Below are 27,184 nucleotides of genomic sequence, written 5' to 3'. Positions count from 1 at the left end.
TTTGGGTAGATGTCGTTTGCCGCTTTTGTGTATTAAAATGAAACAAAATGATGAAATATGTATATTAATAATAATCTTTTGAGATATTGAAATTAAGACAAAATGAATAGAAAAATATTTGTACTAATTCGATCTGGGATGTGTGCTTCGGATTATTAAATTTTTCTCAATTTATTTGCAGTCATGAGTTTTTCGAAAGAGTGGCTCAAGTTCTATATTGATCAATTTAGTTGTTTGGAATTGGAAGTTGAATTAATATTTCGGCTATACAAGAAATGGGAATACTATACTCTTTCCTAATCTATCTGATCAAATTTTGTACAATTAAAAACTAGTTTATTTAAAAAAAATGAGTTTATTTATGCATTTAATTAAAATATATGGGCGTACATAAAACATGCATAATATTGTGATTATATTAATGATTTGTGTATAAATTTTTTACTTTTTCAGAACCATAAATGTAATTAATGCATACTTTAATTTAAATTTGAAAATTAATATAGAGGCTATTCAAATATAATTTTTTTTTTGAAAATGAGGCTAAAGACTAATCAAGTCTTTTTTAACTTATCCATTAACTATATTTATTATTTTAATATGTAATTAATACTTCAAATTACTAATAGTATAAACTTTTTTTGGTCGTACAAAATTTGGTTGTTTATCATTACTCTTTCCTAACACATGGAATGATCTTGGAAATGCAATTATTGGCTCACGATTTCTACATTTAACTAGTCTAAGTAGGTAGTCATGACTGGTTGTCTTTGAAAGATGTCAAAGTAATTAGATGGCGTTTTGGACATGATCAGTTTGTTTGACCTCAGTTCCAATTGATCAGTTTGTTTGACCTCAGTTCCAAAATAAAGAGTTACTATATTTTGTTATGTTATTGGTTTTAAGAAATGATGTTTAATGGAATATAAGTTGTATTTATATATATTAGTTTTATAAGAAGAAGTAAGTAGATGAAATTTGGAGTTTATATCGTTTGTAATATTTCACTCTTATTTAGGGACAGATGGAAAAGGTCAAATAAGATTTTTACTTAGAGATGGAGTGAAAACAAAGTCTTTTATGTGGAGACAGGAGAGAATAAGAAAGTAAGAGCATCCGCAGCGGTGGCGGTTGGCGCCACCGCCGTCCGTGCCAGCGGCAAGGCGAAGAACCGCCGCCGCTGCAACCGCGCCGCTGGCACGGCGCTGCTCGATGTATCGAGCACGTCCGTGCCAGCGGACGCACACGTGTCACTCTCCCATTCGCCAACGGCATAGCCGTTGGTTTCAAACAATTTTTTATTTTTTTTTTAAAAAATCGGTTTTTTATTAAAAAAACCGATAAAAAATAAAAAAAAAAAATTTCACTTCCCCAAAAAATTATATCCGTTTATAACCGTTTTTCCCCATATTAATTTTTTTTTTTATTTTTTTTACCCCAAAAATACACACTTTCATCTATAAATACCCCCAATTTCACTCCCAAAAATTCACACTTTCACTACACAATTCTCATCATCATTCTCTCATCTCCATTCTCATCTTCAATCTCTCATATCCATTTTCATCTTCCTCTCACACCCTACAACACCACTATGTCCGGTAACGACGACAACCCAAGCGGCTCTCACGGTTGGAACCCCGAATGGTTCGGTTCGCAACCGTTTCCTAGTCCGGAAACGGAATATTCGGCCCCTCCTCTCACCCAAGATTCGGGCGTTCCGAGTGGCTACCGGCCATACCCAATCGAATTTGTAATTTGTAATTTTGTAATTTTTATTTTATTTGTAATTTGTAATTTTTATTTTATTTGTAATTTGTAATTTTTATTGTGGTTTTTTTAATGAATTTTAGTATTATGAAAATGTTGTTGTGTAATTGAATTTTATATTAATTGTGCTCGTCCTTGCGGAAGAGCACAGTTGTGGGTGTTGTGCTCTTGCCAGAGAGCAGGCATGAATAGTACCGCCCGGGCCCACAACCGTGCCGCTGGCAAGAGCACGGTTGTGGATGCTCTAAGATGTCATTTAAGATGCAAGCATAATATTTGACAAAATGTGGAGTATATCACAATCACTCTTAGGCAGAGGTATAAACTGTTAGGCAATAGCGGAACTGGAATTTAAAATGCAAGCTCTGAATATTTGAGCAAATTGTGCAATAGACTGAGTGGTGCCTCCTTTATAAGTCTATGTGGGTGCTTTGGAGGGGACATATATATGTGGACTAGCATGTGAGTAGTGCCGATAAGTGTGTTACTAGACGAGAAAGGGACACATCTCCATAAACACAACCACAAACACAAACACAAACACAAACACATCGGCTAATGTGACCCAAATATGAACTGAGTTTAAAACAACGAAATTATCCATGTGCACCATGTGTTAGGAATTCTTGTATTCATCTAATGAGCGCAGCGGAAATTGCAGACAAGAATAACAGATCTAGATTCATAATCATATTGCAAGTTGAGCATGTAATACACAACGAACTAAATCTTACTTGTTGTGTTGTTCTTCTTCTACGATTGTATCCTGCAAGTTGAATCCACTACTATCGAGGTCCACGCGTATTCTGATCCGATGCAGGAACAATTCCTCGGTACAATCGTTCTATAGAGAAAGCTAGGAAATCTCTGTTGAACGTAGCGCCGCTTTTCTCTCTTAGAGAATTAGGTTTTTTTTTTCATGTGTTCTCTACAATAGAGGATATATATAATAGAATAATTGTAACATTGGACCAAGCCCAATAGAATTATTTCCTATTAATCTAATCTAGCCCATTAATCTTTCAATCTCCCACTTGGACTAGCATTAGATGTAATACACAACTATAACATTGTACCCTTGAGCGGATCATAATACACATATAGTGTGACCCTTTAGGCCCCCATTATCGACGACGATCTAATCGAAGTCTGCACAAAACTCCTAGACTGCGTTGGCAGCGTAGCTCGATATATGACGGACGTTTACGTGAATTCGGTAAACAAGCCTTTACACAAAGTTTATAGTAATATCCTTTCATTCACGAACCACCCGATTGAGCCTAAGATTTGTCATGTGTCATCCAAATAGCTCAATCACTTTATCTCATCTTTATTAAATGACCCATTCGATCATATTCAATTACTTTAATTGAATATATCTTTGCATTGGCCAATGACTTAATGGTCAAGTAATATAGAGAATTTGAGTGTTCTCTCGAAATTCTAATCGATGAATGAATCTCATTCTTGGCTCAACTACCATTTCCATTTATCTTATGATGTACCCAACACAAGTCCGTGTCTCAATCCTCCTTTGGGAGGCAAAGCGTTGGACAAGATCAAAGCATACCACTCAACAAACAAAATGTGTAATGACCTCAGATCCTAGGATATTACATACTTCATGTACTAATAAACTGTAGACACTCAACAAAACAGTTTAATAGTAGGGTATACCAATACTTTCCAAAGTATACCATGTGTCCATCACGAGTATCTAATATCTCATAGTTGTGAGAACAACTACATTTTCGAAGAATGTGATGCAAACCCCATGCTAACCTATAACATATCATTAATATCCCATTATTGATGATCGTTGGTTAGGGCTATTTTAGAATTACACTATATCATTAATGTCTCACACCATTAACGACAGTCATAATTCAACGGAACAATTATTTAGAATAAATGCAAACATTTTAAACAATTATTCCAATAAGTGCACAAAACCCATAGAAAACAAAATTTTCATATAATGTGATCAAGTAATATTGTCTCAACAAAAAATGTTTCTAAGACATATAAAACTGTAACTCCCACTGACTTAAAGCCATCTACCAACATTCTTAACACCTAAGCTCTCAAAGTGCTTGTTATGTTTTGCAATACATAACGGTTTGGTGAAAGGATCAGCCAAATTATCATCAGTGGGTACTCTTTCTAATTTTATGTCGCCTCTTTCAATTATTTCTCTGATCAGATGATATCTTCTGGGAACATGCTTGTTCCTGTTCGTAGCTCTGGGTTCTTTTGCTTGCGCAACAGCACCAGTGTTGTCACAATACAAAGATATTGCACTATTGGCACTCGGAATGACACCCAGTTCTTTAACGAACTCTAACAAAGCAACTGCTTCTTTGGCAGCTTCAGATGCAGCAATATACTCGGCTTCGGTGGTGGAATCAGCAGTTGTACCTTGTTTGGAACTATTCCAACTCACTGCTCCACCATTGAGGATAAAAACATATCCAGACTGAGACTTATAGTCGTCATGGTCTGTTTGGAAACTAGCATCAGTGTACCCAGTAACTGATAACTCTGGTTGTCCACCATAGACTAAGAAATATTCTTTAGTCCTTCTATTGTACTTAAGAATAGTCTTAACAGTTTTCCAATGTTCCTCACCGGGATTTTGCTGAAATCTGTGTGTCATGCTAAGCGCATAGGCCACATCTGGCCTAGTAGAAATCATGGTATACATAATAGATCCTATAGCCGAAGCATACGGGATCCTTTTCATGCTGTCTCTTTCTTTGTCATTAGAAGGACAATCCTTCTTTGACAATACAATGCCATGCCCCATAGGAAGGAAACCTTTCTTAGAATTCTCCATTGAGAAGCGCCTTAACAACTTGTCTATGTAAGTGGATTGTGATAATCCTAACATCCTATTTGGTCTATCTCGATAGATCTTAATTCCAAGGATGTAGGAAGCATCACCCAGATCCTTCATCATAAAGGAACTAGACAACCATTCTTTCACGGATTGCATCATGGAACGATCGCTTCCCATAATCAAGATGTCATCAACATATATGATAAGGTATACGACGTTTCCATTTTCGCGTTTACTATAAACACATGGGTCCTCTTTGCTTCTGACAAAACCAAACGATTTGATTGTTCTGTCAAAACAAATATTCCAACTCCTCGAAGCTTGCTTAAGTCCATAGATGGACTTCTTTAGCTTGCACACTGCATTCGGCCTTTCTTTCGATACAAAACCTTCTGGCTGTGTCATATAGACATTGCCTTCTAATTCTCCATTGAGAAATGCGGTTTTGACATCCATTTGCCAAATGTCGAAATTGTAGTATGCAGCAATTGCAAGTAATATCCTAATGGACTTGATCTTAGCAACTGGCGAAAAGGTTTCATCATAGTCAATGCCTTCACGCTGACTATAACCCTTTGCCACTAACCTAGCCTTGTAGGTTTGTACTTTGCCATCTGCATCTCTCTTCTTTTTGAAGATCCATTTGCAGCCTATGGGGTAAACCCCATCTGGCAAGTCAACTAGTTCCCAGACTAAGTTGAAGTACATCGAGTCCATTTCAGATATCAAGGCTTCAAGCCACTTCTCTAGATCAGTGTCTGACACCGCCTCGGTATAGGTCTTAGGCTCATCGTCATCTAAATCAACTTCATCATCTTGGTTCTCAACCATTAGATTCAGTCTCTCAGGTGCACGACGAATCCTCCTAGGCCTATTGAGTTGGTTTTGCTCTGGTTCAGGCTGTTCATTCTGTATGTGAGAAGGTTCATGAATATCACTATGATCTTCTTGAGGTAGAGGTGATGCAACTATTGTATCATCTTGTTTTTGATGCATCTCATTGTCTTGAGGTGGTCCTTCGAGAGTCTCTCTAAGGTCCTCTCTAAGAGTAATTTCCCCTCCCAATAGATCATCAAAAACTCCCACTGAGTTATTGTCCAATCCAGTGGATAATACCTCATCCTCATTGTTAACTTGTGATTCTTGAATTTCTTCAAGATCTACTGTATTTTGACCTTGTTCCTTGCAGACATAATTGTCTTCAAGGAACGTCACATTCCTTGATGTTATCACCTTGTGATTTTCAGGACAGTAGAAATCGTACCCTTTAGTTTCTTTAGGATATCCCACAAAATAATATTTCTCACTTTTAGTTTCCAATTTATCAGTCATCATTTTCTTAACAAAAGCTGGACAAACCCAGGTCCGGATATGGTTAAGACTTGCTTTCTTGCCACACCATAACTCATATAGTGTTTTCTCGACTGATTTAGAAGGAACCCTATTTAGAATGTAAATAGCCGTTAGTAAGGCATGACCCCATAGAAATAAAGGAAGACTAGCTAAACTCATCATGGATCGAACCATATCTAATAATGTTCGGTTTCTTCTTTCAGATACTCCATTCATTTGTGGTGTACCAGGAGGTGTCCAGTCTGACTGAATTCCATGTGATTTCAAGTAATCAAGAAATTCCCGGCTCAAGTATTCCCTTCCTCGATCTGATCGGAGAGTCTTGATATTTTTCCCAAGTTGTTTCTCAACTTCACACTTAAACTCTTTAAATTTCTCAAAGGCCCCAGATTTGTGTTTCATAAGATACACATATCCATACCTTGTCAAATCATCAGTGAAAGTAATGAAGTACGAATAGCCACCTTTTGCTTGAGTTGGAAACGGTCCACACACATCTGTGTGGATCAACTCTAGCACATCATTAGCACGCACCCCCTTCCCAGAAAGTGGCTTATTAGTCATCTTTCCTTTGAGACAGAATTCATAAGCACCATATGATTCAAAATCAAATGAAGTGAGATAGTCTAACTTTCTCAATCTTGCTATTCTTTTCTCATTAATATGACCAAGTCTGCAATGCCAAAGATAAGTTGCATTATTCGTATTACTTAGTTTAAGTCTTTTATTTTGCACATTGAGAATGTCCCGTTTGCATTCAAGCATATACAATCCATTCTCTAAAGAGGCATTTCCATAAAACAATCAATTATTAGAAAACGAGCATCTGCTGTTTGCAAAATGGAAGGAAAAACCTTCGATGTCCAACATCGGAATGGAAATAATATTCTTTGAAATAACTGGAACAAAATAACAATTATGTAAATCTAGTCTATGTCCTGAGGGAAGATCTAATCTATAAGTTCCTACGCGTTCGGCAGCAACCCTTGCTCCATTTCCAACACGTAGGTCTACTTCCCCAGGTCTCACTTTCCTGCTGTCAATTAAACCTTGCACATTATTACAAATGTGTGAACCACAAGCGGTATCCAATACCCAGGATTGTGAGTTATTCATAGATATATTTATCTCAATGACAAACATAGCTGAACTCCCACTCATTGCACCTTGTGCCTTGAGTTTTGGGCAGTCTCTCTGCCACTCCGTGAAATTTGACCTAGTCAATTTGTTTGTTTCCATCATACACTCATAAGATAAGTTTGACATATTATCTGAACAGAAAATAAAACGAAAGGCAAATTAGAAAGACATATAAAGATCACATTCGCATCACTAATCAAACAAGGGTTTATTGTATTGATTAGCTCCCACTAATTTTAACATATATTGTCCCCCAAACATAAAATACGAATTTATATCAAATATAAATTTTAGTGGTCCAAGATCCAAGTCTATATTATTGCAGCCCCTGCTTTGGCTGATCACTACAATAATATCACAAGGTGGGCCTCCAAGCCAATTGCAACAACTATTTTGCAATTCTTGGTTTATTAATCCAATTAATATGCATCCATAAACTATTTAGGTCGCTTTGGCGTCACTAAACAATTTAAGCAAGTCAACCCCATCACACGATGCCAACCATGCATCTATGAATGAGCCTAGGCCTTGTAGATTTAGAGTAAACACTTTGGCGTAAAACTCGTGGTCGAAAAGGCTAGGAACATCAAACAATTATGATGGACGATGCGTTTGTTTCAAAACAAGACTTATATTTTGTGGGGAAAAGTGTGATACTAGTTCTGTGAATATAATATCCAATATTAAATTTCAAACAATTACTGGGCGCCGCCTACCCAGACATAGGATAACACGGACTACAAATACTGGGCGCCGCCTACCCAGACATAGTATAACACAGACTACACATACTGGGCGCCGCCTACCCAGACAATAAAACGGTCTCTAACTACTATAGTTAAAATAAATAAGCATAAAATCAAATAGCATGCCTATCACATAAGATATCAAATAATGCTCAACGAATAAAATCAAATTTTATTCTCTAATTAAATGTGGATTTAATTATATTAATTCTAAATTAATATAATTATACATATTTAATATTAATTCCAAATTAATATTGTGTTGTGGAGTATATATTATCATTTCCAGATGATAACTATGTCCCAATTTGTTAATCTAATTAACGAAATTAATCCAATCTATATTAATTCTAAATTAATAAATTTGTAAATCAAGTAATAACTACAAATCATCATCAAGCACATATATTATTTATTATTCCAAAAATAATAATTAGCAAATTCTTGCTTATTAATCCATTAATCCAATTAATAAATTTATCATCTAATTTATATCAATTCCAAACTAATATAAACAGATATTTGATATTAATTCTAAAACAATATCAAAACACATTTACTATTATTATTCAAAATAATGATAGTAAATAATTTATTGGCTTGATTAATATTATTAATTCTAAATTAACAATGTGATTTACAGTGATCAAAAATCACGATTCGGATCCGACCCGGATTTTCAGAACCCGCTAGGGTTTTGGGAAAAGACACTTCCTAATTTCCGTCAATCGAACTGCCGCCTTGCTGCTGCAGCGTCCGCACCGTGTCGGTGTCCTGCCAATCGGAAATCCTCTGACACAGCATGCCTGACAGCGCTGCTGCTGTTGCGACGTCGTCTTCGCAGCTGTCTGCCTTGCTCCGTCGCTGCTTTTCCGCGGCTGAACTGGCGCCTCTGCTGCTGGACATCTCCAACGCTGCTGCGTCGATGACCCGATCGCTGCGCCGAACCTGGACTGCTGCTGTTAGCAGGCTGCCACTGCGACAAGCGCCGCCAAGCTTGCCGTTGTTTCAGTTGTCGTCGTCGCGAATTGATTCGAATTTGTCATGGCCACCGCCGTGAAAGAATCGCGTTGTGATTCAATTCACGAACAATCAATACGAATTGAAAATCAAATCACATATTGATTACTGAACATGTGTATCCTATAACCATGACACGTAATCATCGAAAATTTGGAACAAGTTTGCATACCCACAAGCTTGTTGTTCGGCGACGACGATGAAAGAATTTTGAAATCTAATTTCAGAATTTTGATTTCCAAAATCATCCACAAATTAATTAGTAAACAAAATTAATTATGAATCAAGCCCCGAGCTCTGATACCATTGTTAGGAATTCTTGTATTCATCTAATGAGCGCAGCGGAAATTGCAGACAAGAATAACAGATCTAGATTCATAATTACATTGTAAGTTGAGCACGTAACACACAACGAACTAAATCTTACTTGTTGTGTTGTTCTTCTTCTACGATTGTATTTGAATCCACTACTATCGAGGTCCACGCGTATTCTGATCCGATGCAGGAACAATTCCTCGGTACAATCGTTCTATAGAGAAAGCTAGGAAATCTCTATTGAACGTAGCGTCGCTTTTCTCTCTTAGAGAATTAGGTTTTTCTATATTGTGTTCTCTACAATAGAGGATATATATAATAGAATAATTGTAACATTGGACCAAGCCCAATAGAATTATTTCCTATTAATCTAATCTAGTCCATTAATCTTTCACCATGGTCGTCTTCAACACTCAGACTTGTTTGTTAGCTTGATCTTGAAATAGGCCCCTAATGAATTCTTGAAATAACAATGAATCGAAACTAGTTTTGGGGACAAAGTCTCACATTCACAATCTATGTCCATATGTCACATTCACTCTTATAAGCACCGTGTTGGTTGATGTATGACCTGCATCGAGTTGTAGTTTTTTCCAAGCTATAATCTTGGTTGAAGCCCACACAGTTGAGCTAATGTGTGACAAACAACGTGTCACAAGCAATCACGAGATATAAAAATGCAAGAATCTCAATCGCAACCCTTTTTTGTTTTTTTCAAGCAATCACGATAGACAAAAATGCAGGGATCTCAATTGCAACCCTTTTATAGTTTTTTCTCACTTTTTATTTTGGTGCGACTAAAAAAACATGAGCTCCTCTTAAAGTCCATTTTGGGTTGAAAAGGATAATTGATAATTTGACATATGTCCGTTAGGGTGGGGGCTAAATTATCATGTCAAATATTAACAGTCCAGGAATGGTGCCGGACGAAAGGCCTTGTAAGTTGTAAGGCAAAACATGATACTATTAAACTCGGCAAACCAATCATTTGTCCAGGTAAACGTATCTACTCCCTTTGTCCCAAGGAAGATGGCACATTTCTTGGGCAGCACGAGAATTTATGCAACTTTATTTTATGTATGAAGTGGAGAGAGTAAGGTAAGAGAGATGGAATAAAGTAAATAGAAAGGCGTTTCTATTTTTAATAATTAGTCATTTTAGTTGAGACAAATAAAAAAAGTATTTCATCTTTAATGGGATAGTGAGATTATTAGATATGCATCGTCAATCATGCTCCATATTCTTTGGTCATTATTGTGATTAAAGACATTTTTCCATATATAAAATATTCACACTCAAATATCTTGTCATCTAAATCTAATTTATTATTGTATTGATCAAATTTAGTTATTTCGATTCTAATAGAGCAAGTTCTCGATCATAACCAACAGTCAATCTCAATGCAAATTGAGATCATAATCATTGATAAATATTAATCTGTTCAGTTGTCGGTTATTCAACTAACCATATATACACCTTTAATTGTTGATGCCTTTAGCTATTTAATTTGAAGAACCAATTCAACAGGCGAAAACAAATCATTTTTTAATATCTGATTATTTTAGTTAAATCATGCTTTGTCATTCTTAGTACAACAAATTATTTGTATTGTACACATTTTTTTATTAAATCAAAGTATTCCATTCCAAAGAATAAGGAAACAATAATATCAAAATACTTGTTAGTTAATATCAAAACCCAATAAAATCTCAACAAACCAACTAATAAAATAATTTATTTATTAGTTCTACTCCCTTTAATAATTATAGATATGTTTTAATCCAAATATTTGAAATTTGACGATAGATTTGTTTTCTCTCTCACACATATCTCCAATTTTAGTAGATACTATAAAAATAAAAATACACAATCTTTGAAAATTAATTCTGATACTTTTACAACCCTAGTCTCGTTTCCTTACTCCCTTTTCACCATTCAACAATCAAAACCCTTTTTATTACTTTCATTCAGAGGAAAGCAAGCAGTCGTGGGCATGGGCGACAATGGGGGTAGTGATGCCGGTGATCGGCCTGAGAATCAAACTGACGCCTTCTCCGGCGCTCCTCCAAGGTCGCCGTGGAAGACTTCGGCCGCCGCGTCTCCAGTGGCCGGCGCTGATTGGCCGGCGCTATCCGACGCGCAGCAGCGATCGAGGTCTAGCGCTTTGAACCCCTCTAACTCGCCTCCTCCCCCGACTGAGGCCGGGAGCGATGGCCGTGCTGATCCTCAGACGTCTTCTGCGCCACCGGTGGGTGATGATCCTCTTCTAATTTACTGAATTTGTTGTTTTATCGTATTAATTAATGCTCGCTATTTGCATTCTATCCGTTGAGGCTGAATTAATTGGTATAATTTTGTTTAAACTCGCGCGAGTTCGTTTTTGCTTTAATAATCTAAATTAATGGATGGAAAATCAAGTCGTGTAATGCTAGGTCAAATTTTCATGTGAAGGTTCTTACTTTATCTGTTGCCAGAGATTAGATATAAGTTTGATATGAGTAAGAATTTGATTGTCGAAGACAGTAAAATCACTAGTGTATAAGGTAATACAAGTAGATTTTAGATGGAATGATAGGACCCCTCAGATTATGGAACACTCGTTGTTTTTCATGCACCTTAGAAACATCTGAGTTTTTTAGAATGAGAATTGTGCCTAATTTTCTATTACGGAAAATTGGTCTGAAGTTTTAGTTAGTTGATGGATAATAGGATTTACCCGTTGTTTATCACTGACCTAAAGCAACGCATAGCAAAATAGACAAAGTAACTGTTATTGGAGGATCCTCTGCGCAGGTAAGTAAAAAAAATTATCTATATAAGCAGTTGAATAAAGCATATGAATTCAATAGGTTATGTTGTTCTACTCAATTCATTATGTCAATGTATTATGTTTTCGACTATCTAAGTACTGTTTATTGCATTCTTTATCATGTTTGTTGGTTTGGCATGTTGTAGTAAAACTATATTTCCCTTTTGCTCAGCTTATATCGACATGTAATGCGGGATACAATATCACTTAATTCATCTTACTTCTGCTCTGTTTGAGAACCTACATATCTATTTGTACAAGTACACTTTTGTTTAAATTGGTAGCTTATCTGCCAGTTCTTGGTGACATCCAGGTTACTGTTGAGCCGCAGAAGTTTCATGGTCGTGGTAACTTTAAATCTCCCCGAAGGCCGTATGCCACACATCACAATAAAAATGGCCCAAAGCATGGTCCAAATAATATACCTCCATTTTCTGGTCCCTCACCTTACGGTCCTTACCCTCCGCCGCCAATGACCCCACACTTTCATGGTATGGTTCCAATTTCACCAACTCCTGTCCCTGGATCCAATTATCAGTTTCCAGCCAGACCTTTTCCAAGGGCTGATGCTCAAATGCTGAAGTCCGGTACTGATCCAGCACAAGCCTATGTTCCACCAATGAATGGAAATTTTCAGCCTTCACTGCATGCAGATTCGAGTAGCCATGATTCTGGTTCTGGTGGAAGAAGGCGTATTACAAACGAGCAACATGGACCAAGGAATCCATCCTACAACAATCAATGGCCTGCCTCTCACAACTTCTATATGCAACAAAATGTGGGGCCAAGACCTTTGATTAGGCCTCCATTTTTTGGGCCTGCAGGCATTGTTGACGGGCCAAACTATCCAGGTATATGCTCTACGTTGTGTATGTATTTTTGACTTATTGTTTTATTAAATTGACATCTTATATTCTCCGTTTCAGTTTTATTCTTTCTATCCTTCTCCCCACTTTGTTCTTCTATTCTTATATGAGAACAGTTATCTAACAAAGTTTTCTATCAACAGGTCCATCAGGACCTTTCCTCTATCCTGCTGGCCCCCCTGGCTCTGTTAGGGTTCCTTATCTGCCATCTTTTGTTCCATATCCATTGAGCCCTGGAGTTCCCATATCACCCACGCCACTGGAAGCTCTGAGGACCAGCATTGTTAAGCAAATTGAGTATTATTTCAGGTGAATTATTTAAACAGATCTCATGCCTCTGAAATTCAGCCTACACTGCAGGAGGGTTGGAACTAGTCCCATAAGAACCAAAACATTTCTTCAAGCCTATTGTTTTGTATCAGCTGCATTTATTAAAGTTGATGTCCTTGCACTTTGTTTTACTCTTTCATATGCTTAAGTTTGGGAAAAAATTTCGTAGAGTGTTCTTTAGTTTTGAATGGTATTTTAAGAAACATGCTACTAACTTTATTTGGCCATGCTTTGAGATTGGTAAAACTAGCAAGAAAATAACACAGAACTTATCCTGATAACTCTGTACTTAACATTAATATACTTTGGCAGTGATGAGAATCTGGTGAGTGATGATGTCTACTTGATCTCCTTGATGGACCATCACGGCTGGGTCCCGGTATCGAGCATCGCAAAATTTAACAGGGTAAAGTGATGATTTTTTTGTTATTCAGTCTCTTAGCATGGTAATACTACATAATGTTATGACAGTTTTTTCTTAAGGTATCTGAGAATATTTGAACTCATTATCGTTGGAGAAATCCTCCCATCCCCCAACCCACAAAAGAACTGAGAGAGAAAAAGCTTTTGATCTTCTCTGCAAATCCATTGTCTCTTACACTTGATTTACTTCTCCTAGATGAGTTGTTTCTGTCTGAGTCTTTGCTACTAAGAGCTTTCCTGTCATTTTGAGTTTCAGGTTAAACGAATGAGTGAAGATATCCCATTTATTATTGATGCATTGAAAACTTCACAGACCATTGAAGTGCAGGTTCAATAAATTTCCTCTCCTTGGCACTTTTCACTTAAATGCCTTTTCATCTCTGGTGATTGTACAGAAAGCTATTTATTATGCCTTTTTGTTTCTCATTTTCACTTCCTTTCTTCTGAACCCTTTGTTGCATGTTTGATCTCAATCTCTGCAGGGTGAGAAGGTGAGGAGACGCAATGAGTGGTCTAAGTGGATTCCGAAATCTGTGAACGCTAACTCTACATCCCTAGTTGGAAATTCTGTGAACATTAATGATCAGAATGAGAATAAAAGAGACGGTCCTGGTGGAACATCTGGGTTGCTTCCTCCGGCTGAAAGCTCATTGGGATCTCTGCTGTTGGCTTCTGATACTTTGGGAAGCTCCATTAAAAGTTCTACAGAACATTGCAAGGATGGTGAAGAACAAAGAGTTGCTTCAGGAAAAAGTAATTCAAGATTAGAGCAGGGCTCTCAACCCAGCTCTAAAAACAATACTAGTGTACTTAGCGATGGATCAAATTTCCATGAAAATTCTCTAGGAGCTGATTCTGTGAAGTCGGTCTTATTAGAAGATGGCAAAAACAATAAAATACAGGATCTTTCGAAACCGAAATTGAAGAACTTTGGTGAGTCATCTGATGAATTTTCAAGCACATTTATGCTTGATGAAGAGCTGGAATTGGAGCAGAAAATAACAGGACGTGACCCTTCGTCAACTGCAGGAAGGTAGTATAGGATTTCTTCCTGCTTGATTTATATGTATCTTAAAATTGTTGGATGCGCCTATTCGTTTCTTTGTTACATGTAAAATTTTTTAAATGGAAAATGCATAAGTGGGTTCAAACAGAAAATGCATGTGTTTGTTATGGACAGGAAAGTATTGGTGGATTATATTTGCTGCAGAAATGTACAAAGGATCTAGTATGTAGCATGTACAAAGAATCTAGTACGTAGCCTCATCGTTGTAAAATACATGGATGATAGTCTGCAATTTTGGTTATGCAAACATATATTGTTCCATACCAAATTTCTCATGACATGTGTTATTTCACTATATCTAAATGTTGATTTCTGATGACTGATATGCACAGACATATTCCTGTACCTTCTTCCGTAAATGATTTAATTCTTCTTGGCATTGAAGATCTATGGGTTTTGTTGATTCCTTTTAATGAAATACTACAAGTTACTATAGTTTCTTGTCTCCCTTGGATCCACTTAATACGTTTTGGCTATGTCCTTTCTCAACTTCCAAGTAGAGATGTTATACATGAATATCAAGTTGTTTGTGTCAATTCTGTCCATGCACCAGTAGTTATTCTAATCATGCAGGCATGGTCTGATATTTAAAATAAGCCTCATTTCTAGTAGTTGATAGAGTTTCTGTTTCTACGTTACTTAATATTACAGCTTCTGCAACTATAAATTATAAACAGGTAATAGTTGTGCAAGCAGTTGATCTGGGATATTATGGACAATATCAGCAACTGAGAAGCTACAAATCACTGGAAAAGTTTTCGTAACTACAGATCCACATGATGTAATTTTGTGATAATTGGTTGAACATCACTTGTTCAGGCCTCATTGTTAAATCTTTCCACAAGTTATCCTACTGCTACCTTTTTCCATCGTGAGCATATTGAATGCCTTTTAATTATTGGTTATCGTTTTGTTTTCATTCTCTCTGGGTACATCCTTCTGGAATTTTACTGCCTTTTGAATTGCTTGTGTTTTTTCCTAGTCCCTGTTGCGTGAAAGCTTCATGATAGGTGCTCTGTGCATTTAATTTTTGGGTGCATGCAGGATTGATGATGAAGATGAGGAAATCAGTATTAATGATCAAGCTGTCGAGAGGCTTGTAATTGTCACTCAAGTGAGGCTTAATTTAGAATGCTTATTGCTCTACTGATATTTTCTCGATTAGGTCATATCTGCTATTTATTTGAGGTTCAGTGATAGGGTAAAATAGATTTGCATACATGAAATCATCTTTTGTTTTCACAATATATTATTACCTCTTAATAACATGGTTGAACTGGGAAAAATGCTTATTTAGAGCTCTATATTTCTTCTATTTATCTCCTTCATTCTCCTCATTTGGTTAAACAGATATTGATTATAAGCCACATCTAATTACACTAAGCATGTCTTTGAAACATTCGGTTTCTCTTTATTATCAACTGTGTTTTGTTAGGCAAAGGAGCCTATGCTAGATGTTTTAGGTGTCCATTCAAAGACATGCTTTGCTCCTAATAAATTACTACAAAGTCGTAACTGAACGACATTATCAGTTGAATTCTTTAAGCTTGTGACACTAGGTTCTGTGATGCAGAATAGTCAAAGGAGAGCCGGGGAAGAATCAAAGCTATTATCCAGTGAGGATGCTTCCAAGATAAATGATGGCCTATACTGTTATGAGCAGGTTCCCGTATTTGTTTCCACATCCTATTTGATGGAAAACAATTTCTTAATATAACTCCATTTGCAGGAACTGAGCTTAAAAAGGTCACATCGTAGACATAATAAGCCAATTGGTGAAGACAGGGATGACAGCTCCAGAAATTCTGCTCACGGTGCTACCACATCCAAGTCTCATAAAAAGCAAAATAAAAGTAACTTGAAGCAACACCAGCGATTGTTTTACGGAAATCTTAAAGGCCATGTAAGTGGCCGGAACTCTTTGGGAGCGTTATCTGGAAGTCCACCTAGTGATGCAGTTGGTTTTTTCTTTGGTTCTACACCCCCAGATAGTTATGGGTGAGTATCCCACAATTATACTCTGAAACACAAGATATAATGAATAATCTGCGCAGACCAGATGTGAAGCATCTAAATTTCATTTAGACTTATTATAGGTTTTTCTCTGGTTTGATGAAACCCATTAATTTTCAGGTTCAGCCATTCAAAATTGAGTACCTCACCTCAAAGCAGCAGCCTCTCAGGAAGTAGTCCTCCGGTTGGTTCAGTACCGAAGTCATTTCCACCATTTCAGCATGCAAGCCATAAACTTCTGGAGGAAAATGGTTTCAAACAGCAGTTGTAAGAAGATACAATTTTAAGGAATTTTATGCTATAGTTGCTAGCATGCATGTTTAGCCAAAGGACTCATTGATTGTGCCCCTATCATATATCTGGTATGTTTTTCTTTCTTCAGGTACAACAAGTATAAAAAATGCTGCCTCAGTGAACGAAAGAAAATGGGCACTGGTCGCAGTGAGGTAACTTGGAAACTATAGATGAATTTCTCTTTGAACTCCTTCAAGATATACTTTCGTTGGATTTTAGGTCTTGGATGTAATGGATGTTTCCCCCTTGTGATTTTATTTCATACACTTGCCATAAAATAACAACTAATTGGACTGAACTGCGCAGGGTCTTGGAATTTGGTAACCTTAATTTGCTGAGGCTGATGCATTTCATGCCTGTTTACTTGCAGGAGATGAACACATTGTACAGGTTTTGGTGTTTATTCTTAAGGAACATGTTTGTCCCTTCCATGTACAACGAGTTCCGTAAGCTGGCTCTAGAAGATGCTGCTGCTGGTTACAATTATGGAACAGAATGCCTTTTCCGGTTCTATAGGTACATGAGTTGTGCTCTTCATTTTCTCTCTTACAAATAGCCGGCTTTCCTAGACGGGATTCTCTAACCCTCAATTTTTTGTTTTTCAGTTATGGATTGGAGAAGGAATTCAAAGGGGATCTGTATGCTGACTTTGAGCAGTTGACACTCCAATTCTACGAAAAAGGGAATCTGTATGGCCTGGAGAAGTATTGGTAATTGCTACATCTTCACAATCTTACTTTGTTCACAATCACTTAGACGTGCTCACAATCTCAGTTCGACTTGGCAGGGCATTTCATCATTTCCGGGAGGCACGGGATGAGAAAGAGTCAGTGAAGAAGCATCCTGAATTGGATAGGCTGCTGAGAGAGGAATACCGCAGCATGGAAGATTTCAAGCGGACTAAAGCTAAGAAGGCAGCCGTAAAAGAAGACAGCCATTAGCCGGATATGGTTCGACTTGGCAGTTGCAGTGAATTCGAAGCTTTCTGCAACTGACAACGTCGCAAATTTTGGGGGATAACTCTAACGTCTATAGAGGTGTATTTATACATTTTTGTACATAGAATGTTGGCGACATTCTAGTATCGGATTTTTTTTTCTTCCTATTTTGGTTTTCTAAACTGTATAGAAAAAAAATTATGCAAAAAATAGCTAATAAAGACGTGACTTTGTACAACTTGGAATTGTTTTTTTTTTCTTTTTTCATGCTTTAGTTTTGCAAGAATTATAGAATAAATTCAATGATATTTTAATGATGAGAGGAGGTTATTTTCAAAATTGGAAAGTGGTCATCGATTGGAGTAAACAAAAAAGGAAAGGTGGTCAACTTGAATCCCTTAATGAGGAGAGGAGGTTATTTTTAAAATTGAAAAGTGGTTATCTGGATTGGAACAAATAAAAAAGGAAATGTGGTTATTTTGAGTGGGACGGAGGGGAGTGGATAATTATTGTTGTAACCAGATACAATAACTTGTTGGGTACTAATACTACTCAATTGTAGAAGGAATATATGCAATTGCAAACACAATTTTAGAATTGACATTACAAAGAAATCAAACAAAATCCGTACAGGCTCCTCGTATTATGGAATTGGGTATGTGAAATTGGAATATGAGTCTTCTATTTCATATCCACTGCTTGGTACCGAAAAAAATGGATTTAAAATTGAATTACCATTCCAATTTCTCCCTATTCAATAATTTGAATTTCATATAAAAAAATATATAATTAGAATTCCAAATATTTACTTATAAATTGGGTACCTTCACACATGGTCCTCTTCTAATACTTATAACACCATAATCCAAAACTAAGACTAAATTTACACCCTTAGATTTTAAAATGAGTGGATGAGATTAAAGCTCACAAATTTCAATAAATAGTAGACAAAAGGGTAATATTGTCATTATGTTATCATATTATAATTTTCGTGAGTGTTTTTTTTATATCAACATAGTGTATTACAAATATCAACAATATGATATGAGAATATCAACACAAGTACAAGAAAATATCAACACAGTTTTATTGATATTATACCTACACTATATTGAGATTTTGCATACACTATATTAATATTTTTTTGCATTTGTTGATAAAATATGCTTATCAACATGTACGAAAGTTAAATTTAATTTATCAAATTTCTTCACTCGAACATCGTCGGTACATATGCAATTGAGATCTCGTTGGAATCCTTATAAAATTATCTTTAATTTGATATATTTTTTGCACAAAATTAATTTAAATCAAGAGAGTTACGTAAATTTAAAGTATTGAGATGATTTTAATGAGAAAGGATTGACATTAATACCCATTAAGTTTATTTAATAACTTTTTTAATTTAAAATATAATTCACGTGGCATTATTTCAACCACTAGATCTCCTAATTTAATAGATAAGATTTGGTCTTAATTTGTGATTGATAATTAGTTAGCATGCATATAAACACACATTGCACACATACTATACATACGAACACACGTTGCACACATCCACACACTACACAAACTATACAATTTATTCAGTTTCATACTCCCTTTGTCCCATAAAAATATATGCACTTTCTATTTACGTCCGTCACATGAAATTATGGACATTTCCATTTAGAGAAAGTTGTCTCGACTCATTATCCATGTACATCAATTTATGTACAATTATATCATTATGACCCACCATTACTACTCATTAAACACTAATAATAATGTGGGTACCACAACCCACTAACACTACTTTAACTACTCTTCTAATTTTCTCTCTTGTTTTACCGGTTGTGCATTAATTCCAGTGTCATTTTAAATGCACACACTTTTATGGGATGGTGAGGGTACCAATTACATCATTTTTACCGATCAAAGAATTTGCTTTCGAATTCAATTCCGATTGAATCCAAATTCGGTGTACTGAACTGAACCTAATAAATAGTAACTGAGTTGAGGAAGATTTCTTCTTGAAAGATGAGATGTGCTCCGATAATTCGATTGGTTTAGGTGCATTGTCTCTAAAGATAAAACTTCCTTTTCGTAGGTATAACATCATGATCAAAATGAGCTTTGACGAGCTGAAAGAGGTGATGAAAGATATTCAAAAATGACATGGATGCAAAAAAGGTTAGAGTATATGTTTTTATGTCATGTAATCAATAATTGTCATGTTATGCAAGAAATAGGTACCCTATTTATATGCCAAGCCCACTATAGGAGAATCTTCTTGGAATCGGTGCACTATGAATGATAATATTCATGTACATTCAAAATATTTAAAGATTGCGCGGTAATGCGGTATGATTCAAACATGAAACATTTGATCAGATATTACAATTCTATCTAGGGGTGAGAAAAAAGCAGAAAATCGAATATCCGAACCGAACCAAATTTAAAAATTTCGATTTGGTTCGGTTCGGTTTTAAAAATAAAAAAATTCGGTTTTTCAGTTCTGTTCGGGCAAAAAAAAACTGAAAAATGAATTATATTTTAAATATAATATTATATATATTTATTCTATTAATTTAATATATTATATCATATATATAATATATATTCTTTTAATATATTTTATATAATATGTAATATATATTAATTTTATATTATATATATTTATATTCTATTAGTATATATAAATTAAAATATATATTATATAATATATTAATATATACTCCATCTTTTTTTCGGTTTTTCGTTTTTTTTAAATTTTGGGTTTTTCGGTTTTGTTCGGTTTTTTAAGTTCGATTTTCGGTTTTTCGGATTCGGTTCGGTTTGGGTTTTGAACTAAATTCAGTTTTTTGGATTTGATTCGGTTTTGGCAAAAAACCAAACCGAACTCCATATGCTCACCCCTAATTCTATCGTTTGACCAACTCACACACATATTCTTAAATTGTTTTATTGCTTCTACAAACATACTTTTCATTTTCGGCGAAAGTTCCGACATGAATCCAAAAGTAACTCTAAAATGAATTTTAAGTTTACACTATCAATCTATTTATTAACACGATTATAAAATTAGCATATATTTCTAATTTAGTATGAGTTCATATATTTCTAATTTTTTATACTACTTATTTTATATTTTGACTAATACTATAATCTAATTCTATTTTGGATATAGAGAAATCATAGTATGAAAATCAATCTTATTTATCCAATATAGTAGGGTTTTCAATATATATCTATAACTAGTAAGATTATGATAATTAAGCTATTTTCAAAATTATTAATTTCTTATAAGATATTAATAATTTATAAACAGTAGCAGTATTACAATTTGTAGCATTCTCTAAAGATGCAACCTACCAGTTTAGATAGATATGACTGAGATATAATATTTATAAATTATTACTACTATTATGCAATTAATCTAAAATAATACTCCCTCCGTTCCATTGTAGTGGGGGCATTTCTTTTCGGCACGGAGATTAAGAAAGTAGAGAGATGAAGAGAGAATAAAGTAAGAGAGAGTAAAGTAAGTGAGAAGAAATGTGTTAACTGTTAACTTTTACTAAAAAGGGAAATGACTCTACTACTATGGAACGTACCAAAATGACAAAATGACTCCACTACTATGGAACGGAGGAGGGAGTATTTATATTAAAAATTAAAGAACATATATGACGATAACATATTCTCGAAAAACGTGGAGAGTTTTGCTTTCTTTTAATATAAAGGTTGATAGATGTGATCCGTATGAAAAAAGCTAGTTTTACAAATATTTTGAATAGAACATTTTTGTAACCCGTCGATTATATAGGAGATATAAACCAAAGGGATTCATTAATACGAACAATACTCTTTATCGTAACACCATACTATCAATTTAGACCGTTAGATCTTAAGATCGTGTGGTTCTTAAGCTGCCATGTGGCAGCCTATTTTTATTTAATTGGAAGATAAAAAAAAACGCTAAAGGGCAAAATCGATATTCTCTCTATTTCTAGTCTGTTACCAGATTGCCGTCTTCAGTCTGTTACCAGATTGCAGTCTTACTCCATGAATATTGCAGTTTTACTCTATGAATATTGCAGTGTTACGTGTGCATAATTCGTAATAGTTTTTTTACCTTACCAGATTGCACTGTTACTCTATGAATATTGCAGTATTACTCTATAAATATTGTAGTATTACGTGTCTGGATAATTCGTAATGGTTTTTCACCTTAACAGATTGCAGTATTACTCTATGAATATTGCAGTATTACAAAGTAGTATTTGCAGTTTAAATATTACCAAATCCATTTTTTATATAAATTTTTGGGAATTGACTAAAATACCCACCCCTGCAACATCCAACACATAAGACTGCAATCCGAACTCTATTTTATCAATTCAATCCTAGGCGTCCATCTTATCGATCTAAGGGCTAGGATTAGTGGTATGTTGTCACTCTAAATATGGTGGCACCCTAATGCTCCACATAAACCAAATAATTAAATAAATAGGTTCCATATAATAAAAAGTAATGCTAGCTACATGTTCAATACTCCCTCCGTTCCTTGTTCCTTGTTAATAGAGGCATTTCTTTTCACCACGGAGTTTAAGAATAGTGTGTTAAATTGATGGTGAAAAAAGTAAGAGAGAGTAAAGTAAAAGAGATGATGAGAGATTAAAGTAAAAGACAAAGTTACTTTTTGCCATAAATAGAAACGATTCAATTAACTTGAAACTTCCCAAAATAGAAAAATGACTCTATTAACATGGAACGGAGGGAGTACTAAATTGGTCACCAATTACCATAAACGGCTTACTTGGATTATGTAGGCAAAATAATGCTATCAAGATCATAGTACTCCGTATAACTAGGAGCTTCAATCTAGGATAGTCGAAGATTGGAATCAGAAAAATAAAATTGATCTCAATAAAATAAAATAAAAATCCTTTTTTGCAGATATATGCAATATATAACAGAGAAAAATAAGAAAAAGAGCATCTCATAATTTGATTTGGGATAGTAAGAGTGTATCAAAAGATTCAAAACCAAGAGAAAATTAACCGATTTATAATTGAGATGCTGAAATATCTCGTGCGACTATAAATGCGTAAGTTCTTTAATTAGCATAGATTACGTCCTATTAATATTTATGGAAAACTTATGGTTAACAATGATTAAATCTGAGCTCTTTGATCACGCCAAAAAGAAAATTGTCGGTCCTTTTGAAATATATAGCATATAAGTTTTATTCGGCCAAATTTGATTTATATTAAAGATAAATGTATATAAATTGTACATATATTTATTCTACAGTTCTACTACTATTACCAAGTCTACATTGGTATTCTAATATGAAGTCAACCAATTCAAAATTAAAGACACGATTATTTGTGTTAGTAGAAAAAATAGAAAAAATTTAAGAACAATGTCTTTAAGTTGAGTCACAATTGTCCACTATACAACTTTTGCCTTTTTTTGGACGCTTTTATACGTCGTCCCTTAGTTGAGATACTTGTTTTTTTTAAAAAAAAATTGACCAATACGTAACTAGTTTTTGGGTTTGAGTTCAACCAATTCATATCAGAAATAGAGTAATGAACTCAAAATTCAAAATTCATATATATGAAAGCATCAGCTGCTGACTGTTGGACCCTAAAACCTTGATCCCTAATACTACTAGTGAGTAATTTTAGGAGCAAACAAATCTAACTGTTAATCTGTTGTGTTCCATCTAATCAATATATAAGAACAAAAAGTAAGTCAAATATATTTATAATGCTTTTAATATCAAATTAATTTATGTATAGCATGAGATACTAATTTGTTTTGTTCATACATCTTCAGTAAAAAAAAGTATTTTTACACTAAGAATAGCCCTATAGTGATAATACTGTACCTGAGGGCTTCACATTGGTGCAATATTTTATGTTCTTCAACATTCATACCATACCCATGGGATCTTGGGAAAAATATCAAACAGCTCAGGCATGAATATGTATTTGTTACTTAAAATTTACTCAGATCTTTTACATATAAAATCTCAATTTGATTGAAATCCCACTTGGCTTAATGAACTTGAAGCTAATCACAAAATAATCAAGCCTGTACCTAGATCTCAAAAAAAGCAATAGATTGGAACAACAAAGTTGAAATTGGTAGCATTATTAGTGAGTAGAGCTAGAGGAAACAAAGGGGTTTATCACCACAATTGGAACTATGCAACTTGAATTGCTATGTCTCTTCTCACTATCACCAAAAAAACAGCAAAAACAAAACCTAGAAACAGAAACACATAATAGAAGTAATGAACTAGACTGCTACCGCATATCATTCCAAGAGTCCTCTATGCCCTTGTCCTCGACCTCCTCCTCGGGAGGAGACATATTCAGATCGATATCAATGAGAAAGCCCGAGGCCGAGGCCGAATCAGCATTACTATCAACATGATCACTAGGACCAGGATCACTAGTGACAAAATCAGGCTTAGTCATCATCATCTTATTCTTCTTGGTCCTTGGCATCTTCTTGGGCTCGAGATGGCGGGTGCTCGTGTTGATGATCGACATCTTGAACTTCTTGTGGCTGGCCCGGTGCCCTCCGAGCGCCTCGTGGCTCTTGAAAACCTTACCACACGTATCGCACCGATACTCCCTCTCCATCTTCCCTCTCGCCAGCACCTGCACCGCCACCTTGAACATCTCCTCCACCTCATCCACCTTCTCCTTCTCCTTCTCCACCGCCGGCCGCCCCCTCTTGCAAGTAGGCCAAGGCTTCCCACTGAAAAACCCTAGCTCTTCCGACGATTCTGATTTGGCGTCTCGCGGCGTCGATGGAGGCTCCATCCCGCGCCAATCCCGCTCGGGGTGGCACCGCATGTGGCCAAAGAGGGATTTCTGCGACTGGAAAACCCTACCGCAGATTCCGCAGGAGCAACAAGGAGATCCAGGCGATGATGATTTGGATTTGGAGTTGAAGCTCATCGCCTTCCTCATCGAGTACTCCTTGTTAGCTTGAACATGCGCAGAGCTCATGTGCCCTCCCAGCGCCTTCCCTGAGCTGAAGCTCCGGTCGCATTCCTTGCAGTAGTGGCTCGGAACACCCTCTTCCTCCTCCGCCTTCTTTGGGATTTTTATCTTGATCACCGGAATTCTGCCGCTGTCTCCCTCCTCCATCGAATCAATTCAAGATTTGAGAAGGAGAAGCGGTTGAAATTGATGTTGATGATCGAGTATTAATTAAGATTGAAGAGAGAAGGAGATTGGATTTGGTTTGATATGAAAAGACAGAGAGAATGAAAACCCTATATAAGAAGACAGAAGGGCAATCGAGGAGTAAATATGGTAAATCTCCAAGTAATTGAGATTATTTGCGATTTGAATCGCAGAAAAGAGGTGTTTCCTTTAGGAAATCAAACGACAAAAAGGGAAGATAATGGAGGGAGAGCAACAACCTTTAACTATAGATACACTCAAAACACTATTTTTTAATTAAAATATTAATAATTAATATCTTAATTAAAAATCCTCTTAGCTTAGCATAATCTTTTTTTTTCTTTTCAGCTGTTTTGAGATGAAGTCGCATTGGTATTTAATTATTCATTCCTAAAGATATTTAATTACTTTTTCCAAAATAATATTGTGTGCTCCAATTACATTAATATGTGAATTCTTTTCTTTTCTTAACTCATTGTGTGTGTATTTTGGAGTGAAGTCTCTTTGCCTGGTATAGGGAAAGTTCTATAACGCAATTATTCATTCATAAATATATTTAAGTACTTTTTCCAAAATATTTTTGCGTGCTATTATGATTGATTGTAGAGGATTTTTTTTTAGAGTCAACATGCGTGTTTTTTTCCATGGTGTTGATGAGTTATTGCCTTTTGATGAAAATACGAAATTACCTAGAAACCTATAGTTGAGTAAAAAAAAGAATTTTACCTATTGCACCCTAGAATAATTATGTATAGACTATTGTCATTTGATATACCATTGAGTAAAAAAAAACTACCAATATTTTTCTAAGGTCAAACTTTATTTTTCCTCCCATATGGTAAGTTAATCTCTGTACCTCTCAAGATACGGAAAATCTTTTTTGTGGATTTTGGCAATATTTCCATATAAATTTATTTAATATTTCCATCTAAGATTAGGAGACATCCCGTTTCATTGTTTTTTCCAATTTATAGTGCAGTGCAAATTACGTTCCCGTTTAGTCACACTAATATTTTACGAACCACGATTATATTAATTATGTCAAGCATCTAATTTTGTATCGTATCTTCAAATTTGATGGAGTGATAACTTCACTATTATCCCCCCCCCCCCCCCCCCCCCCACACACACACATCCCTAATTTTTATTAATTAATACAATATTTATACTCTAAAATTTCTCGGCTTTATTTAATAGATGGGGATAAATGGGGTTTCTAGCTTTGGGATTATTCAATATCACTTTCATATACAAAATTGATATGGCTTTGGGATTATTCAATATCACTTTCATATACAAAATTGATATGTTGTATATATGCTATTTGAGAGGATCTCGGCGAGTACCACTAACTATTGTTAGAGTATATCGATAATTGTAAGATATAATTCAAATTTTAATAATGTATCTTATAAATTATTATTTTAATTATTCAATTCATAAATTGCAAGCCCACAATTGTGGACAAATCATACTTAATTAATAATGAATTGAGATACATACGCGTGATGTTTTTGGAATTTGTTACCAATAAAAAAACCAAAAACGCGTAGGTATATTAAAATTTTCTGAATGTATATAAAGCTAGGTTTCAGTTTTTATATATTCGTTGCTTTTGATTTTATGTTACTTTTACAATTTAACTTCTTCTCCCCCTTCAAACCCTATTATAACTGATTTTTTTGCTTATTTGCCAATTGTGATAAAATTGTCATTTCATGACGAAGAACTGCCGAGGCAGTAGTTGTTTCTCGGTTGAATTTTGTTTCTTGAAACATGTTCGTGGGGAAAGTTCACAAATAATATGCTTTCAATGGTAGTTCTACTTTTATATGTAAAATGCTTTTTATTTTATAATTAGAATAATAATAAAAATAAATCAATTCTTTTAATCTAATTAATAAATTAATTTTACGTAATTATGATTAAGAATACTAATTTCTAAATCATTAATATTTTTTAAGCATGACATGACAACCTATATTACAATGAGTATGTTATCTATAAGAAACGAAAATCCTATAATATGAAGTGTTTTATCCTGATTTGCATGTGGTCTCTTAATT

General features: G+C 35.1%; 2 protein-coding genes across 2 annotated transcripts; one reads left to right on the top strand and one right to left on the bottom strand.

The window, feature by feature from the left end:
- Window positions 1–11,081: 11,081 nt before the first annotated feature.
- Window positions 11,082–18,160, top strand: LOC121741919 (la-related protein 1A-like). Its single transcript, XM_042134874.1, has 14 exons — window positions 11,082–11,431; window positions 12,306–12,843; window positions 13,002–13,167; window positions 13,501–13,594; window positions 13,868–13,939; window positions 14,094–14,644; window positions 15,722–15,791; window positions 16,251–16,340; window positions 16,407–16,675; window positions 16,811–16,957; window positions 17,073–17,136; window positions 17,355–17,500; window positions 17,590–17,694; window positions 17,772–18,160. Exons 1-14 carry the CDS (start codon window positions 11,177–11,179, stop codon window positions 17,923–17,925), a joined length of 2,721 nt encoding a protein of 906 aa, XP_041990808.1. The 5' UTR covers window positions 11,082–11,176; the 3' UTR covers window positions 17,926–18,160.
- A 6,064-nt stretch (window positions 18,161–24,224) lies between these two features.
- Window positions 24,225–25,079, bottom strand: LOC121810311 (zinc finger protein ZAT1-like). Its single transcript, XM_042211108.1, has one exon. It carries the CDS (start codon window positions 25,077–25,079, stop codon window positions 24,225–24,227), a length of 855 nt encoding a protein of 284 aa, XP_042067042.1.
- Window positions 25,080–27,184: the final 2,105 nt, after the last annotated feature.

The sequence above is a fragment of the Salvia splendens genome, chromosome 7 (genome assembly GCF_004379255.2).
Source record: "Salvia splendens isolate huo1 chromosome 7, SspV2, whole genome shotgun sequence".
Lineage (NCBI taxonomy): Eukaryota > Viridiplantae > Streptophyta > Magnoliopsida > Lamiales > Lamiaceae > Salvia > Salvia splendens.
This window is presented reverse-complemented; position numbering and strand designations above follow the sequence as displayed.

Bases quoted from the DNA above. Each gene is read 5' to 3' on its own strand.
- LOC121741919 (XM_042134874.1), top strand. From the start codon at position 11,177: ATGGGCGACAATGGGGGTAGTGATGCCGGTGATCGGCCTGAGAATCAA. The intron at 13,168-13,500 runs GTGAATTATTTA...ATACTTTGGCAG, and splicing joins CAAATTGAGTATTATTTCAG to TGATGAGAATCTGGTGAGTG. The intron at 17,695-17,771 runs GTAATTGCTACA...TCGACTTGGCAG, and splicing joins TATGGCCTGGAGAAGTATTG to GGCATTTCATCATTTCCGGG.
- LOC121810311 (XM_042211108.1), bottom strand. From the start codon at position 25,079: ATGGAGGAGGGAGACAGCGGCAGAATTCCGGTGATCAAGATAAAAATC.